Source organism: Xiphias gladius, chromosome 16 (assembly GCF_016859285.1).
Source record: "Xiphias gladius isolate SHS-SW01 ecotype Sanya breed wild chromosome 16, ASM1685928v1, whole genome shotgun sequence".
Taxonomy (NCBI): domain Eukaryota; kingdom Metazoa; phylum Chordata; class Actinopteri; order Istiophoriformes; family Xiphiidae; genus Xiphias; species Xiphias gladius.
In genome coordinates, this window is record NC_053415.1 from 22,139,799 (window position 1) to 22,165,284 (window position 25,486).

General features: G+C 42.1%; 1 protein-coding gene across 3 annotated transcripts in view; it reads right to left on the minus strand.

The window, feature by feature from the left end:
* Positions 1-12,058: 12,058 nt before the first annotated feature.
* The window catches only part of sema5ba (sema domain, seven thrombospondin repeats (type 1 and type 1-like), transmembrane domain (TM) and short cytoplasmic domain, (semaphorin) 5Ba), a 168,317-nt gene continuing 154,889 nt past the window's right edge, over positions 12,059-25,486 (minus strand). The window contains exons 20-24 of one of the 3 annotated variants that reach the window (XM_040149183.1): positions 23,267-23,341; positions 22,615-22,752; positions 20,316-20,360; positions 18,627-18,832; positions 12,059-15,007 (exon numbers count right to left, since the gene is read on the minus strand). In XM_040149183.1, coding sequence (XP_040005117.1) covers positions 14,831-15,007; positions 18,627-18,832; positions 20,316-20,360; positions 22,615-22,752; positions 23,267-23,341 — 641 coding nt within the window. In that variant the 3' untranslated portion in view covers positions 12,059-14,830. The remainder of the gene's footprint in view (positions 15,008-18,626; positions 18,833-20,315; positions 20,361-22,614; positions 22,753-23,266; positions 23,342-25,486) is intronic. The other 2 variants (XM_040149185.1, XM_040149184.1) reach the window with 2 other exon arrangements.

Here is a 25,486-nt window from a genome sequence, read left to right on the forward strand (position 1 = left end):
TGAAGTAGCAGACAGATTTGTAGCTGCTCCGTGTTCTCTCAGTCCCGCCCTTTTGCCAGTTTTTATAATATTCTCTAAACTATATACCATATGTACTGTATATTGTAGCCTACATATACTCTATAGAGTAATGTCACCTTCATGATCAAAGTGACAAGTAGCAATGTGTAGTCAGAGAAGAGCGTGAGGATCATAGAGACACACTGTAGCCTGTAGCATTCATATAATATTCCTGTTATTTCTGCGATCATTCAGTGGCGTCTGTGCTGCTGAAAATACACTCCAGACCAGGCCACCACTAAAACAAAATATTTTAGGGGAGACATGACCACAGATATCGTTCTTACTATAGATTGTTAGTGTAACCTGGGAGTAGAGCAGAATTAGGCTAGGGCCAAAGTGGGGGTCCAAAAGTCTGAGACCACATCGAAAATGTCTGGAGAACAGACACCAGAAAGTTTGAGGATTCAGAAAAATTTAAAAACACTAGAAGTTATGTAATGTAAAATGAAGAAGAAATATTTAAGATTCTGAACTTTTTTTTAGGTCAACAATCAAATTTAAGCAAATTTAGGGCACTGACCGACTTAACTCCTATGTACAAAATGTACGATTTCCTTGATCAACTTGCAGCCAGTGTTCACATGTTATAAATAAGGCTGTGACTCGAGTTTTAGTGGATTGTGATAGTGGGAAAAATGGCATCAGAACTAAGTGAAAGTGTCAGAAGTCAAATTGTTATTCAAAGCAAAAAGGGGCTTTGTCAGTGCCAGATCATGGCTGGACTGGAGGTTACCAAGGGGGAAATCTAAAACGCTTTGCAGAAACTGGATCAGTTTTTTGCAAAGCATGATCTGGTAGACCAAAAGTGACCGCACCATCAGAAGATCAATACATCACGCTCAGTTCCCTGAGAAATAGAAAAGCAACTCTATCACAGAATTTTCTAAGTGAAAAACGCAAGACTCCAATCAGCAAAAGTATTGCCAAAAGAAGGCTATGTTATCAGAAGCGGTATCAGAAGATGAGCAGCAGTTACTAAACCACTTGTCAGGAGGGGAAACATGGTCAAATGCTCGGGGTGGGCTAAGAAATACCAGCATCTCACAGTAGATGACTGTAAAGAAGTCCTGTTTACTGATGAATCCAAGTTTGAGATTTATGGCAGTAACAGGAGGGTGTATGTAAGGAGACGAACAGGAGAGGGAATGATACCACAGTGTATCAAACCAACAGTGAAACATGGAGGTGGGAAGATTCAACTCTGGACACCTGCACCAAATTGACTGCACCCTGACCAATCCATTCTTCAAGGACATGCTGTACCCTCTGGTTTGCATCTTTGTGGGGAAGGATTCATACTGCAGCAGGATAATGAACCCAAACACACGTCAAAGCTTTGCAAGAACTTCTTTCAAGGAAGAGCAAAGAGTCCTGACTGTCATGGAGTTTGCTCCACAGTCACCTGACCTCAACCGCACTGAACATTTTTCGGTGCGCTTGAAGACTGAGAAAGCCAGGCATTCTTTGACATCACAGGAAGCTCTTTGGAACATCGTCAAATCATGCCGGGATAACACGGGTCATCCGGTTTTGCACAAACCTGTGGAGTCCATGCCAGCTTGAGTGCATGCTGCCATTAAAGCAAAAGGGGGAAAAACCAAATTCTAGATATTCTGGAATTCTGGTACATTTTTCGAAGATTCGGCTTTCCACTCAAATTGTTAAGGTGATATCATTTGTACTGAAAACAAGGATATTACATTCGAAACAAATGCAAAATAGAAGTATCTTGACTAGTGGTCTCAGACTTTTGGACCCCACTGTATATGATGATCCTGCAGTTGTAATATAAAGTAGCCATACAGAAAGCGGGTTCGGTCTCTCTAACTCTCTCATGTTGAGGAGCACAATACTAAATGGGGGGAAAAGAGAGAGTGCATCAGCAGCAAAACAGAGGCCTGGTCAAAAATGAACAGAGCTCGGAGCAAAAGTGCGCTTGAATTTTTGTGCCGCACAATGAGTTTTATTTTACAGTATAATAAAAAAAGGCTACCGTCTGAAAAAAAGGCACAAGGAAGCCCTCCTCCCCTATTCTGAGGAGGAAACGTGGTTGGACGGGGCCTTCTGAGGGGGGAAGTGGAAGGAAGATGGGAGGAAGTCAGAGGTGCACAGGAGTGCAAACATCATCTTCCAGCTTTGTGAATTTGTGGCCAGAATGGCATCAAAAAGAACAGGAGGACAGCTTGACCTTTGTTTACTTTTCAAAAATAAAAAGACAGGTGGGAGATTAGCTTGTTTTTTATTGCTGTCCCGACAATTGAATATACAACTGAAAACTGCATTATATACACAGTAGCACTGTGGGAAGCAAAGCCATTATTTTCTTTAAGTTCATGCCATTACTTTTTTAGAGAATGAATAAATTCAGATAGCAGCAGCAGGGACAGAAGGAAGAGATGAAGGAGGAGCAGAGAGTTCCACCGAAGAAGCAGTCAGAGAGGACACGTTTGTTAACGCTCATCTTTAAGTTTAGTTGAACAAACCATATGGACACAAATTCCACTGATATTGTTCGCACAGGAGTGTAATAGAAAATAAGAAATTTCATTCAAGTTAATTTCATTACCTTCATAGAGAATGAACAGAGTCAGATAGCAGCAGGAGCAGGGCAACAAGGTGGAGGAGAGAGCAGGTAGTTCAACAGCAACAAGGCCGGAAGGAGATGATGAATCAGGTAGTTCAGGCAGATTGGATCCTGAAAATGATCAGGAAAAAAGAACAAATGATGATATCCCAGAATTCAACCTGCAATGGTGAATGCTGCTGGACCAGAGATGGGTGGAAAACACAAGCATGTTGCAGAGGAGTGGATCAATGTAGAGGTGGTTGCATCAGGGATAACAAAAACTACACAACAGCAGTCTCTCACCCTGCCACCACTGCAGAGGTAATGCATACAGCAACGCTCAGTAACCTATCTCAACATGGCTTTACAGAAGACATTTTAAAAGAGCGGCTTGTTCGTTTTTGCATGTGATCGTGCCTCAGTCATGCTTGGAGACGAATCAGGTGTGGCGACGAGAGTTGTCAACCAGTTTCCATTTAGTCTGGCATTGCATGAACCACTGCTTGGAGTTGAGCGTAGGAGATGCTGTTGAGGAGGCCACAGGTCTCAGTCAATTTGAGTCTGTCTCTGATAAACTGTAGAGACTCTCGTGCTTCTGCTAAAAACCGAAGAGAGTTGACTGCTTGATGTGAGACAGTTTTCCATTGCAGTGTCAAAACACAGGGCGAATTTTGAGCTTCTGAGCTGAGATATGTAGCTTCTGGCTACAGAACTGTGAAAGCTGTCTGGCAAAAGCACCCAGCCCTATACAAGCACTTTTCAGAAGTATCTGTGGACACACATCAAAGCTCTACAGATAGGGTCATGTGTTGTGGTTAATGCCATCGGCTCTGTAGCCCAACCTTTGTGCTCAACCCAGGACTCATGTCTGATGACATGGAAGAAATGATTTCTGATTTCCCCCTCTCCCTGCAACATGGAAGACTTCACAGGGGGGGACGCAAATGATTCAGGTACTGAAATCCATGGCTGCTTCCCCAGATCTGAAGACACACCAGGCAAGTCAGGTTATGGAGTTAAACAACTTTAAAACAGTTGCATTAGAACAAAGAAATGTGAGCCATGACTGTACAATTAACAAGGGCTTGTTTTGTAATACCCTGGCTGGAAGTCTTGAGCAAAGAATGGGGTGTCTAACAGGCAGGCTGCACGACAGCGACAAATATCAGCAAATCCTTGCCAATATCAAAATCCTGCAGCCTTCTAATTGGCCAGAGGAATGTTGGGCGAGATATACTGAAGCAGAAGTGCTGGAGCTCCTCACTTTCCTCAAGCTTGAGAGTCGAGAGGCACAGAGAGGCACGAGGGAATACATTGACGCAGTCAAGGCCAGTGGTGAGAGAAGCAGGCCTCCAAAGGAGCCAAAGCCTCTGCTACAAGCAGCCTATACACTTGTAGTCTCCACCCAAGAATATGAACGTGGCTTCAGCCAAATCAATATTGTAAGTGGAACGAGGGCAACCCTGGGACGCAAAATTTGATCAGCTTTTTCATTTAATGTGTTGGTTCTCCTGTGAAACTTTTTTCCCCAGGACATTATGTGAAGTGTGAAGTCTTGGCTTCAGAAAGGCAAGAGCATGTGAAGACAAACAACAAAAGCACAACTATGAGCCAATATGGAGTCTATTATGATCAGCTAAATGATAGTAGTGATAGTGAAGATTGGAATCAGAATCTTGTACTATGCCCATATAATGGTTTTCACTCCCTTTGCTGGATATTTGGTGCAAACATTTCATGTTTATTTTCAGTAAGGTTCAAGTTTTTTCCAAAATTAACTTCTAACCGGCTATATCAGGCCATAAGGATCTCTTTTCTATTTTGCACAATGTTCAATTTAAGTCCTTAAAGGAATTCAGAGGGTAAAGAATTCCAAGGGGTCATGTAACTTAAAATGGCCCTGCTTGTAGTGTATGTTGAGAAACTCGAGAAAACCCTGCCTGAATAAACTCTGCATAAAATTTAAATGTGTATTTACTCATTACTTTAATACACAGTTATGAAAAGATAATTATAGTGGGGAGAGAAGGAAGAAAGAGCCCCTTTGAAGAGGAGAGGGTTCGCAGAAATGTCCTCACTTTTCCAAAATGCCCTTGTGCTCAGTCTAAAAATTGAATTTGGTCCTCAAAAAGATAAAAGTACAAGAAAACACACACATACACACACACCTGACAGTGTTCACCCATCCAAATTTATATATTTTTTATGTAGTGTAGCTCTTCATTTTGACACCCCGTGCAGTGACTTCACCGCAGTGTTCAGTCTGTCCCTGTGAAGGTGCTGTAAACCTGTAAACCTCCTGATCCCTTCACCAACAGGCAACGAGAGCAGAGCATAAACATGACAAGAGACCCTGTTACAATGAGCCTGTTTGTTGTGTTTGAGGTAAACACACCGGAGCTGTGGTTCGTCTCTGCCGCAAGCACCACAGGCTCAGGGAGGGCTTTACCTGGGATGAAAGTGGGGGAGCAGAGATGAAAGTTGTTGCCAAATCTTCCTGTGATGCTCAAACCCCAAAAGCTTGCCGCTATTTTCCGGATTGACTGATTTCACGACTGGGATGCAGAGCGAAACTGTGCGCCGTCAGACTGTAATTCTACGCATTCCTGGTTTCAATGCCCACACGCAGCGCTGATCACACAGTAGCTCTTATGAACAAAATGAAGAAAAAAAAAAAAAGGTTTTGCAGAGTTTTCTCCACAAAACAGACCCAGTTCACTCTGCAGCAGGTACGGAGATGCACAGTGACTCATTTAAACTGATTACTGTACCTCACATTGGAGTTATTGGTTTGGAGAGGCGTTGGAGGACTGATGCTAAATTAGTACTGGAAGTAATAATTCCCCAGTGCTGGAAGGAAAAAGAGATGTTGAAAAATTACCTTGTGGTCCATTCATTACCCTATCTATCTCTGCAGTGGTGTGTAGCATTTCAACAAGCCATCAGGGGTCCATGCAATTGCTGCTTTCTATGTAAACAAACTGCCACGAACAAGGTATTTTTTTTGTCCTTGTAGACTCAGTATGATTAAAACGTGCGTTTAAGCTGTTGTTTTCCGCCGTGGAATTGTCTGAGTTTTGAGGGCACAGAGGAGAGAAAACTTTTCTAACCTTCCTATAGCTGCTTTTCTTTGAAAGCAATTGTCAGTTAATGGAACACAGTGGCTTTAATGCGCAAGTATGTGTGCTGTTGTTTCAGTGACATTGCGGGAGAAGGCATCAAACAAGCACAAGGACAGGGAAATTACTTAAAAGCCTGTCTGAGCGTGTGGCGAATGCCTGACCTGAAACCGATTTGCATTACTTTGTCATTTTCTCATTTTTTGAAACTTTAATAGCCATGTTTCCCTTTTTTGTCGTTTAAGCACTTTTAAATTCCCATGCTCAGATGCAGGCCTATATACAGGCATAAGCTCCAACTGTATTGTAAAAACCGAAGCCCCGGGCTACATAAATGATTCATATTGGACAACTTGTTACCACATAAGATCTGCAAAGCAAATGGGAGTGTAAATGGCTTCTCTCAGTGCGTGTTGGATGCATTAACCCTGCCACAGTGAGAGTGGGGGTGGGGGTCCATATCACACCACAAGCCTGCCATGGCAGTGGGTCGAATTTAAATTAAGGAGCATTTCCTGAATAAAGTACTAAAGTGTGTTTTTTGGAGCAAAATGTCAGATGGCATAAAGTAACCTTTAATCCTAGAGGGAATATATAAGCAAGCACAGTGTAAACTTAGTGTACTAGTGTGAAAATGCAAGGGCGGCGGACTGCTCCTTTACATGATTCTCACGACCTTTTGTAAGCTGCAGAAGGAGCAGCCAGGTTATGTTACCTCACTTCACACTCAGAGGAACCCGTGTCTCCACCGATATGTTCGTGCCATCAGCAGTTTTATTTACGACACTGCCATCAATATTGCTTCCGCTCAATGAGCCTGCCAGCCTTTACAGCCTCTGTCAAGCTGGCTGAGTAGGTCAAATAAAACGCAAATGGCTCACTCACGCTCTGCGCTGCGCAACAGCCATAAACCTCAATATTCGCCAAATGAGCTTCGAGGAAACGGCCCCCCCACTTTGCAGCAGCTACTTTAACGGCTGAATTTGGAGGCTTGGCTCAGTGTGAGAGGGAGGTGTTGCAGGTAATTTAACATCGTTTGGTCTCCCCTCTCTGCTTTATTGGGAGGAGGAGAGGACCCTCCATCACTGCCGACTCCGTCTCTCTCATTCATCTCTCTCTCTGTCAGCTGAGGTTAACTTGTGACACCATTAACCCATCCTTTCCTCATACAAGGGAAGGCAGGAAGAGCATCCCAGCTTCTCCTTCAACTACATGACGTCATGACCTCTAAGGGCTGATTTCACAAAGATCTGTTAGACTAGTTGACAGAGTTTATGCGGTCTTAGTTTTGCTCTTTGATCAGTCTAAAGGTGTGCCCAAATTTTTGCCTCACTTTATGATTGCAAATGTGAGCGCTGCAGTTTTTGTTTTTTTCCCAGTCTGTGTTATTTGCCAAAAAGAGCCCATGTACAGACGATACTGTATCATGGATGTGATATGAAACTGAACGCTGGACTCGAAGATAGCATCCATTTTATTACAATGAAAGTTGCTCACCATGTGCATATGCTGAAAAGGTTTCACTCCACTGCTTTCCTGGACAGGTGACATGCATGCGAACTGAGACAGTGGCATATCCCGATGAGTGTCATGCACTGCCAATTTACACCGATCAGCCACAACATATAAACTGGCAACCAGTTTTAATGTTGGGGCTGATCGGTGTGTGTTGCCCTTTCGTGTCTATTCTTTGAACTTGTAGGCTTAACCATTAGACTTCATAGCTCAAGTTGATATTGAATATTTTCAACTTGTGCAGATGCGTCTTTGCCTTAATTAGTGGCAGCTAGACTGAATCCCTGTCAGTTTTGTGTCCTCTAGTGTCTTTTCTTTGACTTTGTACACATTTGTAGAACCATGAAAATTTGTTTTGTGTTTTTGCTGAAATAGCACAATGCAACATTTGTACTAAAATAAAGACCAGTTTCAGACCTAAGGATATTGTGGAGTGACAATTGACACTGACATGATTTTTTGAGGAAACCCTTTGAGAAACTCATCACTGGTAAAAAAAAAATCGTTTTATCTCCTGTTCTTCGAGAAAACAGTTTGGTGGAGTGAATGGAGTCAGTGCAGTTGATTCAGTTTCCTCTTCTTATACTTTTATTATCATCTGAAGTGTGACTGTTCGCTCTGAGTCATATAGTCATAGTCTTTCTAAAACCATCCCTAGACTGACGTGAGTAGTAGAGAAGTAACTAAGATGTAGTGTCTGTGTGTCTGATTGTTCGTTGGTTGGAATGACACATCAACAGTATCAGATTAGAGGGGCAGACGGCAATAGAAAGCTTGATTTTGTTCTAAACAAGATTGAACTTTGGTTTATTCTTGACTCCTTTGATTACATTTCCAATACAACCAATTCCCGAGGAGTTGTCCCAGACAGGCTTTGCCCGGGCCACACTTACACACACAGAAGAACTGGCCAGTGGATTAATGCTAAGCTGCTGAATCATATCAAACAATTACCCTGTTTTCCCATGGAGGAGGATGGAAAGCTGTGATGGCGGAGGCCACAAAGTCTCAATCCCTGCAGACGATGAGGGCATTTTCTGGCTGCAACTTCAGACGACATGTGATCTGCCCATCCTGTCTCGTTGTGCGAGAACGCAGACTCGTCTGTCTGCCTTTCTGTCTGCCTCCTGGGATGCTGCACAACACACATCAAAATCAACCGGCTGCTTGTTCTGCAAACACAACAACGCGAAATAAATATCAGATGGCCATATTATGCAACTGTGATCTGTGCTGGGTGCTCGTGGTGTTTCAGATTTCTCAGACCAATACTGAACTGCTGCACTGGCTGTCAAACATTTATGGCAGGGATTTCTGTATCACAAGGTATAGAAAACTGTATGTTGTTAATAATGGCTGCGCTGATGGTTAATAGATAATTTCTTAATGCCTTAGATTAGTAAATACCCATTAATGAGAGCCCAACCTTCAGATTGTCAGGTTTGTAGTCACTTTGGCTGTGCCATACAATAACAGTATGTAGTATGTAATTACGTGTGTAGTTGTAAATGTTATATGTTTAAAGCATGTCATGTGTAGGACATGCTTTCAATTTGTTCTCACTGGTCCAGAGTTTACTTGCTCCATGGCAGTAAAACACGTCACATGAAACGACAGAAAATCCTGTAGTTTGAACTGTGCTTCCTAAACACTTTTAGGGCTGACTAACTGTAAAAGACACACCTCAAACTGACATGAAGAAACTTGCTAGTCTTGCAACAATTAGGCTACCAACAACCCATAATGCAACACTCTGTTGGAGAGGCTCTTTGCATTTAACAAAAATATCCCATAGTGTGAAAAATACATAATGTTAATTGTCTAATTCAAACCCAGCTTTTTCAAACATAATTTCTAGAAAAAAATATCCTCTTAAAAATGGGTTATTTTTAGAACACCTTGTTCTGCGAGCAAGTTCAATGGGAAAGTGATGGAATATTTGCAGGATGGAAGTGTAATGTGACCATACCTTTACTTTTACCCTTGTTCCAGCTGCAGCAGCAAACAGTTTTTTTTCTGTGATTAAGCTGTGATAAATCAATTGTAAAATTACTTGCCCATCACCAATCGGCAGAGACACAAAGTTAGCAACTAGCTGGCGAAGTGAAGCGGCTAAAGAGTCAGATGTTTGCCTCAGAAGTTGGTGGAGACCGAACCAGAGCTTACGTTCATCAGTGGACAGTATCACGACGCAAACTTTATGCTTATGTTGCTGGATGTGAAAACCGGCATCCGTCTGCTATAACATGTATGCAAATTGTTGACATGTCGGGTCCATGTGTTTGTAAGCAATAATGATTGATAATTAAAAAACCCAATAGTTGCAATTAATGAACCCATTATGAAGTCTGCCTTAAAACTGGCACCACCATTTCTTTTAAAAATGCACTTAAGTGATAATAAATATGGGAAGTTTCATTTCATAAGGGGTTCTATCTACGATCATCTTAAATGTTAATAATTTGTAAACAGTGGCTTTCAGGTAGCCATTAATTTCCAAGATAATTCATGATGAATGCGACTCTCAATGCAATGGAGGATGCTGACTCATTTTTCACATACATCAGTGATCATCATCAAAGCTAGTGTTTTCCTCTGTTCTTTTCAATGTTATTCTCATTCCTCACTGTCACACTCAGGGTGAATTATAAAACCGTGCGCGCGTCCTTCCCGCTCCTTCGCTGTCGACTCCGCCAGGACTCCTCTACCGTTTTATCTGAGCGGCCTCGTCCAGCCCACAGCCTCCTCCTGGCGACCTCCTCCTGGCCGCCTGCCAGAGCGCCGATGACTGCATCTGTCTGTCAGCAGAATACTAACTGATTAATGCTTTCACTGCGACCATTAATAAAACTGCATAGTGGCTGCTCTCTCCAACTGAGAAGTACAGCTAGGGCTGCATTCAACCAAATGAGGAGGACGTATAGATAAGGGACGCGAACTCATGGATGGGCGTGTGTGTGTTTGTGTTTTTTAGGGGATAAGGATTGAGCCGCTCTCACTTCTGACAACCCATGATATAGTTGCTCCAGTGTAAAAAACAAACAGTACACTCATTTGTGTGAGGGCTAAAGACTGTGTACACGGAGAGCTTTTATGATTTTATTGAGATTCCTTTTTTTCTGTCCTGTGTGACAGCAGCTGTTCTGTGGCTTTGATCTGGATTTTCCTGCACAGCAGCAGAATCATTGTGGTGTCATGATAAAGTGGTGGTGTCTAGGCCACTGGCACCAGCAGTGATCCACAGGCACTCTGCCGGACACACCCTGACTGCTCTGCTCGTTTGGCCCATCCATCTCCCCTCTTGTCATAAAGCGAAGGATTCCCGCAGTCATTTGTTCTGGGGATGAAGGGAGAGGATGCGTTTTGGTGACACGTGTCCAACCTGAAGAATATCTCCAATATGCCTATATATACAGTTATAGGCAGGGCAACTTCTTTTTTAAAGAGTACAAAAGGATAAGACTGGTGGTAAGATTTTTGCCCCTGTACAATTGCCTCAATTCACCTGTCAGTGATGAGCTCTGTCTGGAGAGCCTAGTGCCATGTACAGACTACATGACCGTCAAAGTCGTCAGATGGCTGTACTGTTGATAGCACACAACTTGCGGTCTTTTCACAAGCAGGAATCCCCAACGAGTCTGGCTGGTCTCCAAACTACATTTCATTACGAAAAAACACACGAGCGGTGATATTGGAAATGACACGATACCATGCGTAGGAAAGGATTTTTTTTTCCTTCCAAATTGGATGTCCCCAGGAAATGATCCAAGTTGTTTGTGCACTGGGTGAGAGAATGGATTTTTCTTGTAGCCATGCTTGTTGATGTTTTAAGACTCTTCCCTCGGGGTTCCCCTCTCCCCGTGTCTAGCGCTCTCATTAGCTGTAGCTTGTGAATGCACTCTTTGCCAGTCACAACCGGGTCACAACAATTTTCACACTGCTGGGTTTGGACTCTCCGGGTCCAGATATTTAGCTTGCTAGGTATCTTTTGGGTGTCTGTGATGCATCGGTGAGTCTCTCAGATCGTGTCTTTGAAAAGTTCCCAAATGGTTATTCGAGTGCCGATTTGTCCAGTGCTGAGTGAACACGGATTTGTGTCTGATCTGGGGCTTTATTTTTATGATCTGGGCCATAAAAATGGCAGAAAGGCATAAGCTAGGCTCTCTCGGTAGCTATAACAGAAGGATCACTACACAGATACTTTTTAGCAAGAAAAAATGTTGGTTTTGGACTTTTGGGAGGAAGAGTTGATACACTGTTAAACACCAGCCTTGTTCTTCATTTCTCAAGTGGTATTTATGCATGTAGCTACTAATAAACTGTTATTACCAGAGACACTGTGCGAAATGTAGGCCTTCACTTTTGTGATTGCTGTATTCCAAAGTATGAGCCTTGTGTGAGTGTGTTTCAGAGAGGGGAGTTTGAGCATTATTGACCGGGTTGCTTTTTGAAGCTTTTGAATTTCAAGTAGTGACAAACAAGAAAAATAAGCGAGAGCAAGGTAGCATATGGTTTACATGGAGTATTGACTGAATAAGGAGAGGGTGGAGAAGTTGTCTTTCCGACTGAACTTTATGTACCTTTCCGGGATACTCTCTATTGACTTAGATGGGCATATACCTTATTCGCTCCTGCACAGTTGAAGTTCAGGAGCCTACTTGCAGAGTGTAGGACAAATCACTGTTAAAGAAATCTAAGTTTTAGTATTATTATTATTATTTATTATTCATTATTTAAATAAAATGAAGAGTTTTCTGGAGTGAACAACACATTTTAATCCACCTTCTTGAAGTTTGAGCACACAAGCAAACCTGTTGAAATTGAATGAAAAACACAGTATTCATTCCCCAAAAAAGCTGTTAATAAATATGTTTATCTCCTCAAGACTAACTTAAAGATATCTGTAAAAAGGTCTGACCGCAGCAACTCCAACTCTCTATTGATACCTGTGCCACGAAAATCTCAAATTCCTCCTCAAAACCGTAACTCCGACAAAGCCCACTGGCCATATTGGGTGCATTGGCATCAAGGTTTATTATCCTTTATAATGTACAATATACAAAAATATAGGGTACCAAAAAATTCACAGTGTCTAAAAGGCAGTGATTACAGTCTACACGACAGGTCTAACAGTACACCTGGTAAGTTGCATAGAAGGGCACAGAGCCTCACATCGCGGGGGACAGAGCTAAAAATTGACCAATCAGATGACTGGCTTTCACACCGGGCCAATAGAGGCTTAGTTTGGATCAAAAGCAATTTTTCCGAATTCCGTTTCTCCATTATGTGTGACCGTTTGGAGGATATAATATTTGATACTCACTCCTTATCAGCGCTGCGCTGAGTTATTTTCAGCCTGGGTTCATGTGTCTCTGGAAATTTGATGTTTGAGCAGCTGGGAAAGGTCATAAGCCACAGGCAGTTGGTCACATTGTGGAGCTCTGTCCCCAAACAAACCTCATGGTTGCTGTGTACTTAGCTGCTGCACTTTTTTAAAACAACTATAAGGCTTTTTTAAACAAACAGTGTTAGCTATACAATATACAGATACATTTACACGATCCTCTTCAGGGTCATTAAATTGGCTGCAGAAGGCTGTCGCTCCTATATACAGATAGAGCTCTCATTTCGTGCATGTACAGTAGCTGAACTGAAAAGCATTGCTGGGTTAGCATTCATCAATCAGGCAATAATAATAAAATATAGCTGTGAAAATGCCCTTTATAAACCAAGCTTTGACTATAAATAGAGTCCGTTCCATCTCCGTGGGAACCAGTGGTGCGATTCTTTAGCTTACAATGATTAACATCTCATACGTGAAATATAGAAAAACCAGTAGAATGCCTGGAGTGTCAGTGACAGAACGTGGAAAACAAACTCACCGAAAAAAAAAGCCTTTACAGACCTCCTCATATATAGTCATATGTATGAAAGCATTTACATTGTACAAAATACAGTAACACCCCTTTGCTCATTCAGGCATACAGACACGCATACAGTACATGTGTTCTCATGTACGCACATCTACACACACATGCACTCATTTTGATCTTCACACAGGCAAACTTCTAAGCAAGCATAATTTAGTTTTTTTTTTTTTTTTTTCCCCCCCTTTTTCTTTTTCTAAGCGGGGGCCAAATAGATTTTTTTGTTACAATCATTTATTGTAAAAACCATATCAGTAATGTTTATTGTTTTGTGTGTGTTACATTTCAGGTATTGAAGATGCAATGGTTACCGAACTGCTGAAAAATCAAGAAAACACAGGAATGTGTTCACTCATTGAAGTGAAATTAGAGAAACAACAATTAATCAGCTATATCTTATTTAACAAAATATTTCCTCCTATGCTACGGCTCGTCTGAGCATAAAACAATTATCTTAAAAAAACAAAACATTAAAAAAAAAGGAACAAGTGCCAGTCTACTAGCTTATTCTACCATCATAGATAACCCAATCCAGTTGTTCAGCACACTGGCCATATTTGATATGACCACCGAGCTATTTAGCACTCAGTAGAAATGGTGCATCCATTGGAGAATCAATTGGAGAATCAATCAATTCTCTTTCAGAAGTCTTTATTGATCTGGGGAAGAAATAAAACAGAAGAAATAAAAAGAAAACAAAACTCTCTCCTGCCCTCTATTGCATACAGGCACCCAAGGCATTCCCAAAGCTTTATGTACAGTTCAGACCACTTCCCACAACTCCACAAATGAAGGTCCTTGTACGCAGAAAGTGTGTGACTCCGATCATAAGCAGATTATTTCCCTTCAACTGAGGCTGTTGTTTTTTGTTGTAACTCTTACAAACAGCCGTCAAAAAACTTAATTGACTCTGAAGTTCTTATCTTTTCTGTCATGCGAAACACCAACAATGGAGGGTGTGCATCCGCCCCGAACAACCAAGCTGATATTGATCTCTAATTTATTTCATCATTGAGTTTTCTCTTTTGTTGTTGTTCTCTTGATCCATGCTGTGTTGCAAGGACATAATGATATGCGCTGTTTGTTCTCAGTAACTGCTTGTGTTGTTGAGGGACTCAAAGTTCGTTACAGGCTGAGAATGTGGCTTGAAATGGAGAGGTGTAAAATGGTGACCCAGATCCAGAGAAATGTCATTTTTTAAATGTTCTGTTCTTTCTGCAGTCGTGGAAGCTCAACTCAGCACCTGCGCTGTCTAAAGCCATAACTTGCCCTGCTAGAATTTTCCACTGGATCCCCACATGAAGATGAAGCTCTGGGTTGACACTGTTATGTCAAGTCAGGCTCTTACAATAACACACCCCGAGTGGGTTGCCTCAGTCCCTGACTGCACCAGGACCGGGGCATTGTTGTCCAGACCCACATCTCCTCATGGAAAGTTCCAGAAACACCCTTGAAAACACAAACCCTACCATGCGGAAGCAACTACGGGAGCGAGGAGAGGAGCACTGGCGGACAGAGAAAACCTGCCTCTGAAAAACATTTCAGTTCATTTCGGTTCAGTTATGTCACCATGGCATAGGGGTGGTGTCCGTTTGGGGCAGTGGCAGGGGGCGGTTGGAGAGCCAGCTGCGCGGTGTGTCTCAGCTGTTGTTGCTGTGGTTGTAGGTCCTGCATGGTGAAGGGGAGGAGTTGGGCTGGTAGTCGTATTTGCCGAGCGCCGTGGGATAGTAGGTGGTGGTGTAGACGTTCGTCTGCTGGAGCGGTGTTGGGTAGAAGTTTGATCTTTCATCTGGCAGCAGGTTGTTTTTGTTCAGTGTCTGGAATGACAGCAGAGAAAAAAAGGCAAATTCAACTTTCCACTCCTATAGCTTGTAAAATCACACGTTTGATATTTTATGCCACATTACCGAATATTTTCAAAAAATTTACTTTTTTCTGATGGGGACCACAAATCTGTACTGCAAGAAATTTTTTCTGTCTCTAATTAAGATTTTCCTTAAAGGAAAAGCAGCTAGATTTTTTGGGTTTTTTTTTTTTCTTTTGGACTTTGAACAGGCTAGCTGGTCTCCTTTATGCTAAGCCAAGTTACCTGTCTACTGGCTGTAGCTTCATATTAACCATACAGACTTGAGAGTAATGTCGATTTTCTCATCTGACTCCCCGCAAGAAAGCAAAAAAGCGTATTCCCCAAAATATTGAACTGTTCCTTTAAAACAAATGAAAAAACCTGCCAAAGCGATAAAATACTTCCACCTGTTTTCAATGCCAATCAACTTGTTGTAGAGTATTTTCTGAAATACTTGCTTATTCTATTTTAAGACACAGACTCATTCCAGGGGAATCCTGTAAACAAGGGTTATAAGTTTATGTTTTTCATTGGAAACTATTCTTTTGCACTGGAAGATGTTTTCAATTATTTTTCAGAAAATAAATTTTTGAGGAGTCAATTATAGACAGAATTGATGGAGACTGTTTGCAGTGTGTTTTCTGAAAGAGGTACAATCAGTTACTTTTGCCTGCAGGTGAATAAAATACCTCCACTAGTGATGAAGTTATAGCTTGTGCACTGCAAGTGTAATCATAACCAAAACAAACCAACTGAACAAATTTAATTTACTTCACGTCAAACATACCCAACACACTAATATATGAGATGGCAGGAATTCACTGCAGCTCCCTTAAATAAAAACAAGTCTAAAACCTACATTTTATTCTAATGCAATTGCTGAGTCTTGGTAAAAGCTGAACATGAGGTGAAATACTTTCCAGGGGAAGCATTAGACTAATGCAATCCATCTGAACAGCTCTGGGGGCCGAGGCAGGAGGATAATCAGGTTAGAGTCGGTGAAATACACAACGCTGGGCATCATAAATTGGCCTGGAGGAGAGGAAACCTGCTGGATAAACAGTGCTGCAGTGACATCGGCTGCACATCCAGCATAGTCTGGCTGCCCCCTCCGGTCATTAAAGCTAATGAGTTCAGGCTCTCAACACCACAATGGCTGTCAGCACCGCGTCCACACAGCAACCACAAAAACAGCAAGGACAACTAGAAACCATCTTGCCATGGGATCACACCTGCCGCGATGCCCTTCAACATGTTGACGTTTCGACCCATGAGTACTCAGTTGTCATTGCTACAATTTTACATGGGTACTCAGTACTCATGTGTTGGACCACATCCATCTTCGCACTCTGTCTTCATTTGATATCAACTACGCACCTGTACTCAAGTTTCGTGTGTGTGTGTTGCACAGTTGCGACCAAATCTGTCCACAGACAGACAGACATTTGTACATGTACCAAAGTATTTAAAGTAGTAGTAGTAATAGTTCCTGCTACAGTAAGTGTCTCCAGGAGCACATTTTGCCATGATGACACACACACACACACACACACACACACACACACACACACACACACACACACACACACACACACACACACACACACACACACACACACGACAGAGTTGACAATAGAAAAGCACCATATAAGTGCAAGTCATTTTTACCATTTACCATTTATATACATTTATACACACACATTGATAGGAAGAGTATATGCACAGATTTGTAAAAAATAACAATTAAGGCGTTGTCACCGTGTGCATTTTCACAATTTAATGACATTTTAAAGAATAAATTAAATGATTAACTGAAAAAATACTCAACAGACCACAGATCACAAGGATGATAAAAATGTTTTCTTTCAGCCCTACAACCAGAGTCATAAGTCTGTTGTTCGACAGGAAGCAGGGACAGGACATTGGATTGTGAAAGGGAATATTGACATTAGGTGGGACGCATCAACAGTAGCAGATTATTGTTTGGTGATTAAAGAGATACTTCAGCAATTTAGTACGGCACGTTCATGTAGTTGGGAGACTCACAAGAGATCGAGTTTTAAAACGAAAGGCTCAAATCTAAGCATCGAAGGCCAGGACTTAGGCTTTGAGTCCCTAGTGAGAGTCAAACTTCAGAATCACTGGATTCTGCAATTCCCATAATGCAACTGGCATTCAGCATATCCTTACTGTCTGACAGGTTTTCATGATCCATGGTATTAGTTTAACATAATGCGAAAGTCCCACACCGACTCCAAATGTTGCTGTTGACTGGGGTTGCACTCCATATTAAGTAGAATAGGCCTGTATCAGTGAGCTACAAAAGTGCCTTTTGGTTGAAAAGGGTTTTTGATGTATTAGAACCTCATGTTTCCTAAGAGTAAGCCAATGGCAATCCGGCTTTGAGCAGCCGCCTACTGCTGCGTGACCTAACATCCAGTTTTACTACCATAGACATAAAGACAGTGGAGTATGACATGCAACAACTGTGTTAGGCCTGGTGGATTAGTGGCAACAGGAAATGTGATGTTAACCCCTGATTAGCAAGTTTACTGTGTGTCTGAAAGAGATGTCGAAATATCTGTTTGTAATAAAGCGTGATAGTTATATCGTTTAATAGTGAATTTCCCCTGTTGGGATCAATAAAGTTTCGTCTTATCTTGATAATCTGAGCTGTTCGGTGGTTTACCCACAGGCAGCAGGTAGGGCGACCTGTCTAGAATTTTCAAGACGAGACGAATGCAGTTGCTGCTTTTGGACGATGTAAGAATACAACAGAATGAAATGAATCACTGCACTGCTTCTGGGATTCTGAAATGCAGAAAAGTATATTGTGGGGTATCAAGTTCAACTTGGGAAAAATACGTGGGCAACAGCCATGAGACAAAAAGTGGTTGGTGTCAGATCAGAAAATTCTAATTAACTTAAATCAGTGATTGGGAAATAGCCTGATTGGAGCTTCCCGTGCCGACAAAAAATGAAATTTGTGGTGACATAAAAAGTTTTAAGTTCATTTATCCACAGCTGTGTATCACAAGCATGCTTTGAAGCACTTTACGGAGACATGAACATCAATCATCTCCCAGAGTTTAACTAATCAGCGATCAGTTGGAAAGCAAACGATAGAAATTGTAGAGAATAGGACACGCAATTGCACTAAAAAGTCTATGAACTTCTTGTGAAAATAGTTTCTTGACTTGTTGTAAATGTGAATGCACAGTAGACCGATAGAGATTGGGAGGTCGAGGGCTGACTAATGCTTTAGAAAGTTAATGGGGCCTATTAATAAGGACCTGGTCTGTGGGCAGGTAGAGAGGCTCAAAGCCTATAGGTTCTGTATAAGAGCAAGGAGGAATAAAAATGAACAGTAATTCATCTTCTGTTCTTAGCGCCGTATTGAGATAAATGCATGAATAAAGACTCTAAATAAAACATGAATCACATTCATTGCCCTTGAATCTTCAGTATTTTCAACGGATGTGTTTGTGCATGTGAAACTCCAGGTAAGCAGCACTTTTTCTCACTTGCATTACTTTTATCCGTATAATATTTAAAAAACGCAGCCACAGAGTCCTGTGATGATCACCTACCTTGAACTCCATGGGCGTGTACTTTTCGTTCTTTGGCGTGGTGTTGCCCTTATAGTTAAGGTGGTTTGGAGTGGTGGGGTGAATGACGGCGGACTCCTGCGAAGGCTTATGGAAACGCTGACAGTAGACGTAGATCAAGAAGGACAGGAGCCCCGCCCCGAGGAAACAAGACACACCAGTGGCAATTAGGTGGATGGAGGTGAACGCTGTGAAATGAAGAAAATACACAGTATGTCATTAAAGGCTCAGCATACGGTTTTCGAAACCTGCCTCCCCACACCCCTCGCTTCTTAATTTATCACATTTCTAATTCTGCATTAGATTAAGACAGATTTTAAATAGGCAATGCAACAGTGTCCCGTGGACTAACGGTCAAGACAAATGTTATATGAGCGTAACTTCCTCAGTTAAATCCAAGCCGTTGTCTCCCTCTCTCCCCACATTTTGTGGCTATGTCTACACTGTAAGCTGTCCAATAAAGGAAAGATATCAAAAAGATAATCTTTAAAAAAAAAAACTAGGCATTATAACAAATAATTAACAACTATTTCCCAAACAATAACATGATCTTTTCCAACACTTGATTAGATTACTGGGTCTTCGCCGGTCTTTGCTTCCAATTTTCAACCAGGAAACACTGTTAGTTTTCTCCGAAACTGTGCTCCAAAAATCAGTCTCTGAATAAATTTAGTCGAGAAAGCCTTTGAGCCGTGCCTTTGCAGCATTATTTATACCGGTGTACAGCTCAGCCAGTATTACCTGGCACTCATCAATATTACTCTGTTGATAATGCTCATGCCAACGCTCTTTGCTGTCTCAGCTTTCTCCGACAAAACCTCATCCAAGTTTTTCATTTGGTTGATTTAACTAATTTGTAATGCTCATGTATGTGTTTAAGGGGGATTAGTTCTCCCAGCAAAGTCCTCGTTGCTTTTTGGATTGTTTCACTGCTCTGTCAAAGAGCAAGAGTCTTTCGTGTTAAATCTAACTCTATGGCACTTTAGTGAAAACGGTCAGTTCTTTGACGTAAGTGGCTCGGATGGAACTGGGCTCATGAGATGTGTGGCTGCGTGAGGATGCTGTGAGAGGCCTGTTAAGCTAAACATATCTGTTTCTCCTCTTATGATGGAATAGAAGACTAACAACTGGAAATGTAGGCTCATAAGCTTTACATGGGCTGCTGCAACAGTTTCTGCATCATTTCGGTCTTGCACTTTGTCCACAATTAAGCAATCAAGCAACCTTGGCACCTCTTTTGTGTTGATCTCTGACTTTTCAAGGACAGGAATGTGCGCTTGGGTTTGTTTTTTTGGTTTTGTACTTCCTATCAGTAATTTTGAGGTTATGAAAAACCTTCAGTTTTGATGTGAGTCGGGCATTTCTTGGCACATGGAGCAAAATTGCTGCCTTGACTGTGTCTCAGTCTGTAATTATACAATATATGGACAACTTGTGGCCTGTTCCAGGTACATCACAGTGTACATAGTGTTTTTCTTCGCCTCCTGATAGAAGCTGTTAGAATTGGCTGCACAGACGGAAATAAACACATGCATGAAGATGCACATAAAATGTATGAAAACTCACATCATGGACAGACATTTATGGAAACAAACAGGGACAAAAAAAAACAAAAAAAAAACCCTAATGTGTATACAGAAACAAAGCGAAGGCAGCTGTTAATCCACTTACCTCCGCAGTGTTGGTCCTTATCAAAACCAGATGCAGGGAGAATGACTGCAGAGAGAAGAGGAGCACAGGGTCAGACACACACATGCATGCACACACCCACACACACACATGCACACACACACACACACTTTTCCCGGAGAAACAGCCTTTGGAAAACAACAACCACTGACTGAAACACCAGGAGAGTTGACACATGGAGAAACAAAAACGGTGAATGAGGAATTGAAATGTTTAAAATGTTGCGCAAACGGTCCGTGGAGATTTGTTTGCTTCAGCAAATTCCAAAACTTTCTAGAGAAAAATCGACTGTTTTTGAGAAAAAACAGCTCTGCTCCGTCGTATTTAACCTGTCTAGTTGCTCCTAGAGACACTTGACGGCAAGACAATTTACAGCTACAACACATCCTGTCCCCCACATAATTTAGAAGGAAAGAAGAGGAAGAGGCGGGTTGATGTGTGTGTGGACAGTGGCACATCTCATGATTAGTTTTTTGGCCTAATTTTTCGGCTTTCTCACAGCCGCCTCCCGTCTGCCAGTGCCCTTAACAAATCCATCCATTGCCTCATTGAAATTTGCACAGAAATTAGATGTGATTTGGTGTTGTGACAACCCATTAATATTAATCGCCTTCGTCTGGACTCATTAGGGATTCTGAGTGTGGGGAGGCTGACTCTGGCAGGCCATGAAAGATCATTTCAGGAGAAACTTTCTGAGACGGTCGTCAGCATAACAAGGTATGCTGAGGCCGGCGGGGTCAATTGCTAACTTGTTGGATTCACATGGACTTAATTATGGTTAACTAACAGAAGCAGATGAGTTTAGTGCACAAAGAGGACATCGGCTATCTGCACACATGTAAGACATGTTTGTGTGTATGCACGTGAATAAGGATGGTGAGGATGATGACTGTGATGACACTGAATAACAATGATATTATGTACACATTTGACAATGACAGATGAGCTGTGTCCGAAAATCACTAGCTCCCTGCTTTGGAGTGATGCTGCCTACAAAAGATTTGGCTTAACGGAGGACTCAGAGATTATGGACTGAACCTGAAGCTCCATCCAAAATTAGGTGGTCTGACCTCACAGAGACCAGAGACCAAAGCCAACAGTGTGTTCCAGGTAAAACTTGTCAAACCGCCAATGGACGACAAGCAGAAAAAAAGTTTGATGATAACCTGATGTAGATTACTCTCCATGTTTATTTCTTGTTTTAACTTCTTTAGTTACAACATCAGAGTAAAATTCTGGTGCTGAAATTATTAGTCAATAAATTGGGTAGTTGACCGTAGGGAAATCAGTCCTTTTTTTTCAGTGGAATTATATCAGATGATTTGATCTTATTTTATTGTTCTATTCTTGTTAAATGCAATGATTCCGTGCAAGTCGAAATTAGAAACTAACAAAATTAGTTACTGAAGCTTTTGATTGACTAATATGAAGGGTTAGTTCATGTGTGCATACATTTGGCATATCATTTTAGACGTTTTAGACTGAAAAAGAGACTTTAAAGACATCATTTTGGGCTCTGGGAACTTGGGAGAGACAATTTCATTGGGTGGACAGCTGGTAAATCACACACTAACCCTTTGCCTGTTGCTAATATTTTCAAAAGGAAAGAGCTGACGGAAGTTTCTCTTGGTTTTTTTTTTTCCAACTATTTACTTTTGTCGTCAACCATTTTCTTGTCCCTAGTATGGCACTTATGAGGAAAACATGAAATCTGTATTGTTGAAAAAGCAAACAAGGCCAAGCTCATCATGTACTCTGCTTTCCCACACAGAAAATACAAGCTTACAAGTTTCAATTTGAAGGTGTCAAACTAGGGGCAGTGGTGGCCTGAAGGTTAGACAAGCAAGTTTGTGACTGGAGTCGCCAAATCAGCCCCAGGAGTGGAAAAGTGAAAAAAGTAGTGCCTGCCCCTTCCACATCAACATCACTGTCGTGCCCTTGAGCAAGGCCCTAAAGCCCGGCTGCTCCAGTGGAGCTGCTCAGTGGCCAGCAGGTGTGGTCAGCTTCCAGGTGTGAATGTGTGTCACTGTGTGAATGTGGTCAGGGTGATCCTGTAAAAGAGAGGTTGCCTCTCAGTGAAACTCCCCTGGATAGATTTTAAAAAACAAAGCCAACCCAAAAGCATGATAGAACAAGTGGAAAGCGTGCAGTGTGTTTTGGGATGTTCGGGGCCGCAAAGAAGAACAGCGCACCTGAGAAATCTTCAGATGGCCGACCTGTTATGATGAGTTTAAAGCAGGCGGCACATGCACGGTGTGTATCTGAGAGCTGGCTGACTCACCGGGTATTTCATTGCAGTCTCTGCGCTGAGTGCTGTTCCCCACACAGGGGGTGTTGCCCTGGGCACCACAAACCCGACTCCTCATCTGCAAGCCTGAATCATCACACGCTGACCACAGCGACCAGGCCATCCAGCCACCTAAACACAGAAAAAAAGAACAATCAATACAATCCCAGACAACCACAAGGCCACATCAAACTCAGGCGGCCTGGAAAGCAATGCGCCCACCCAGGCTGCCACCACCCGCGGCCACTAACCTTCCTAGCCAGCCAAACAGCCCAAACACACCAAAAAGTGTTTGTGATGTAAACAGGATTGGAAGAGTAAACCCGTGCAGAGTTTGTTTAGTGCATAGCCGAGATGTTTGACTCCTGAGCCAAGCTTTAGTGCCGTTTCCCCGCAGCAGGCCACCGAGCAGTAAACAAAGGCTGCCCAAGAGGAAAGAGAAAAATTCCCAACTCTCAGCTCCTCCCTTTGAACCATGTACTTGCTGCATTCTTTCACCCTGTATTTAAAAGCGCCGCAGTGGAGGGAGCACGGGCTACTGCAATGAAAGGCTGATGGAAAAGCCGGTTTGTTATTCAGGGTGCTCTCAAGTTTGCAGTTTTGGCAGAGGGGGCCCGAGTAGAGGCACAGGACTGGGCTCTGTTACCTTTCCTATCAGCCTGGTGCTCACTGACAGGCTGCTCAGCCTTCACCATCTGCTCCGTTCTTGCAGCACAACCATCTAGACACACAAAAAACACACACCACTTCAAACATGTTTAATAACCGTGCATCACTACAGCCCGCTTTAATTGCTTCATTTATTCCCATTTATTTTTTCACCCAGACAACCAGCGTATTCACACTGTTGATTCCGAGGGAACGCCATCAGGCCCGGGCTCCTCGTTAGTATTCTGTCCCGACAGTTCCTCCTGCTGTCCTCCATTACTGGTGGACACTTTAATCAAATGACCTGCGACAGGGGCATCAAATATCCCTGTGACTGACAGCCAGCTCGCCTCTAATTACACATGCAGAGAGGGCAGCGGCACCGGGAGGACCCCGATAGATGACTGATGTTGTGCCTCTCAATAATATACGGACAAGGAGACGGATTGAGGCTGGAGCGGTTGCTAGCAGACAGTCGATTGGCACAGGCCTAAAAGGGATGCGTTGGTCCATGTCAAACAGAAAAACATTAACCTGATGAAGGAGGCTGATTAGCATCTTGACAAAGGAGGAGAAAAAAAAAACACAACAGAAAGCTTTTTACCTTTCTTTGTCTGTAATTACCAGGGAGGCTGACTGTAAGCGTTACTCTCCCTATGAATGACAGTCGGGCTGATTCAAAATGAAAAGCAGCTGAGGAAAACGACAGTTAAGGGGAAACTACTGTTTAATTCAGGCGGAATTCATCTGGACTACAAGACATCACAGTACACACACACACACACACACACACACACACACACACACACACACACACACACACACACACACACACACACACACACAAACTTTGAAACATACACATCAACACCCCAGACAATGATTATTTGCCAGGGCCATTTTTGTTTTTCAGCAAAATGAATAAATAAAAAGATGAAAATCACATTGTGGTGACAAACTGTTGACGACTGTTTTGATATTAGACTCTAGAATTGGAGTGAGGCTGAATCTTTATGAGTTCTGATACAGGACTTTTTCCTCTCCTCCTGGATTTGCAGGCAGATTTCATGAATATTTCAGTGTCCTTGTGGGAGCAGATTGGGAGTAGAGTGGAGGAACATGGAGGACATTGTACATCTCACATCTCATCATCACACGAGGTGAGACCTTTGGTCTAACCTCCAAATCAAAGAAAAATAATTGTACACTATTAGAACATCTAATTGTATTTCAACCCAACTGTAGCATGAGCAACCTGTTTTTGTTTAACTTTACTTCTTTTTGTATTACTTGTGTTATTGTTTACTTCTGTTGTATCACTTTTTAATTATGTTATTAAATGATCAGTTTATACAAATGTCTAAAAAGCACATTTTCCGAACCCTTACCTCTGTAGGTATCTCGATAGCTTTGCTTTTAACTGTCCGGGCTTTAAGACATCTACCTCTGAGATTTTAGTCTCCACCCTAGTAGTGGTAAAAGAAATGACATTTGTGGGGCCTCACAGCATTAAAAAGTTACACTTAAGAAGGTTCAACAGAAAAAATGTCGCTCTCACACTGGGTACTCCAGAGCACTCGGCAGTCAAGAGTTTGTTTGCTACGGAGGAAGCAGCTCAGATGAAAACTCTTGACAGTGCGATCTGCGGAGCAGTTGGAGGCAAAACGTTTTACAGTCATTAAAGGTCCACATATGAATTTTACATAAGGTCATAGGTCTGGAACAATGCCATCGACGTTCACAGCCAAATAAAAGTTGACAAAAGCTGATTTTAAATGTTTTTTCTGCAAACTCTTAGAATGAATTTGAGTTAACAGATTCTTTAATATTATTCTATTTTACACTAATAAACTAGACTTTTGTAATTGTTCTGTTAATGAATCTATTTTTGTGCAAAAACTTTGCACATTTGTTTGCTTCTTACTACCAGCATCAAATAGGCACTTTTAAAAAACACAATCATTCAAAACTTCAGATGCATTATGCGAGATTTTCATATGGTTTATACAACAACACAAGTGGACCTCTTTTTAAACCTCTCCAGAGAGGTTGCCATGGCGCTCAGCGCTCCAGCAGCACAGTGGGAAAAACACGGTGGGAAGACAGGGTTGGTCTCTTAACATGACTGTTTATCTTTTCATAGATCTAAAGCGTGGTTTGTTCATTTGGAAATTATGAAGGGAGCAATTGAGCAAAGGGGACAACACAGAAATGACAC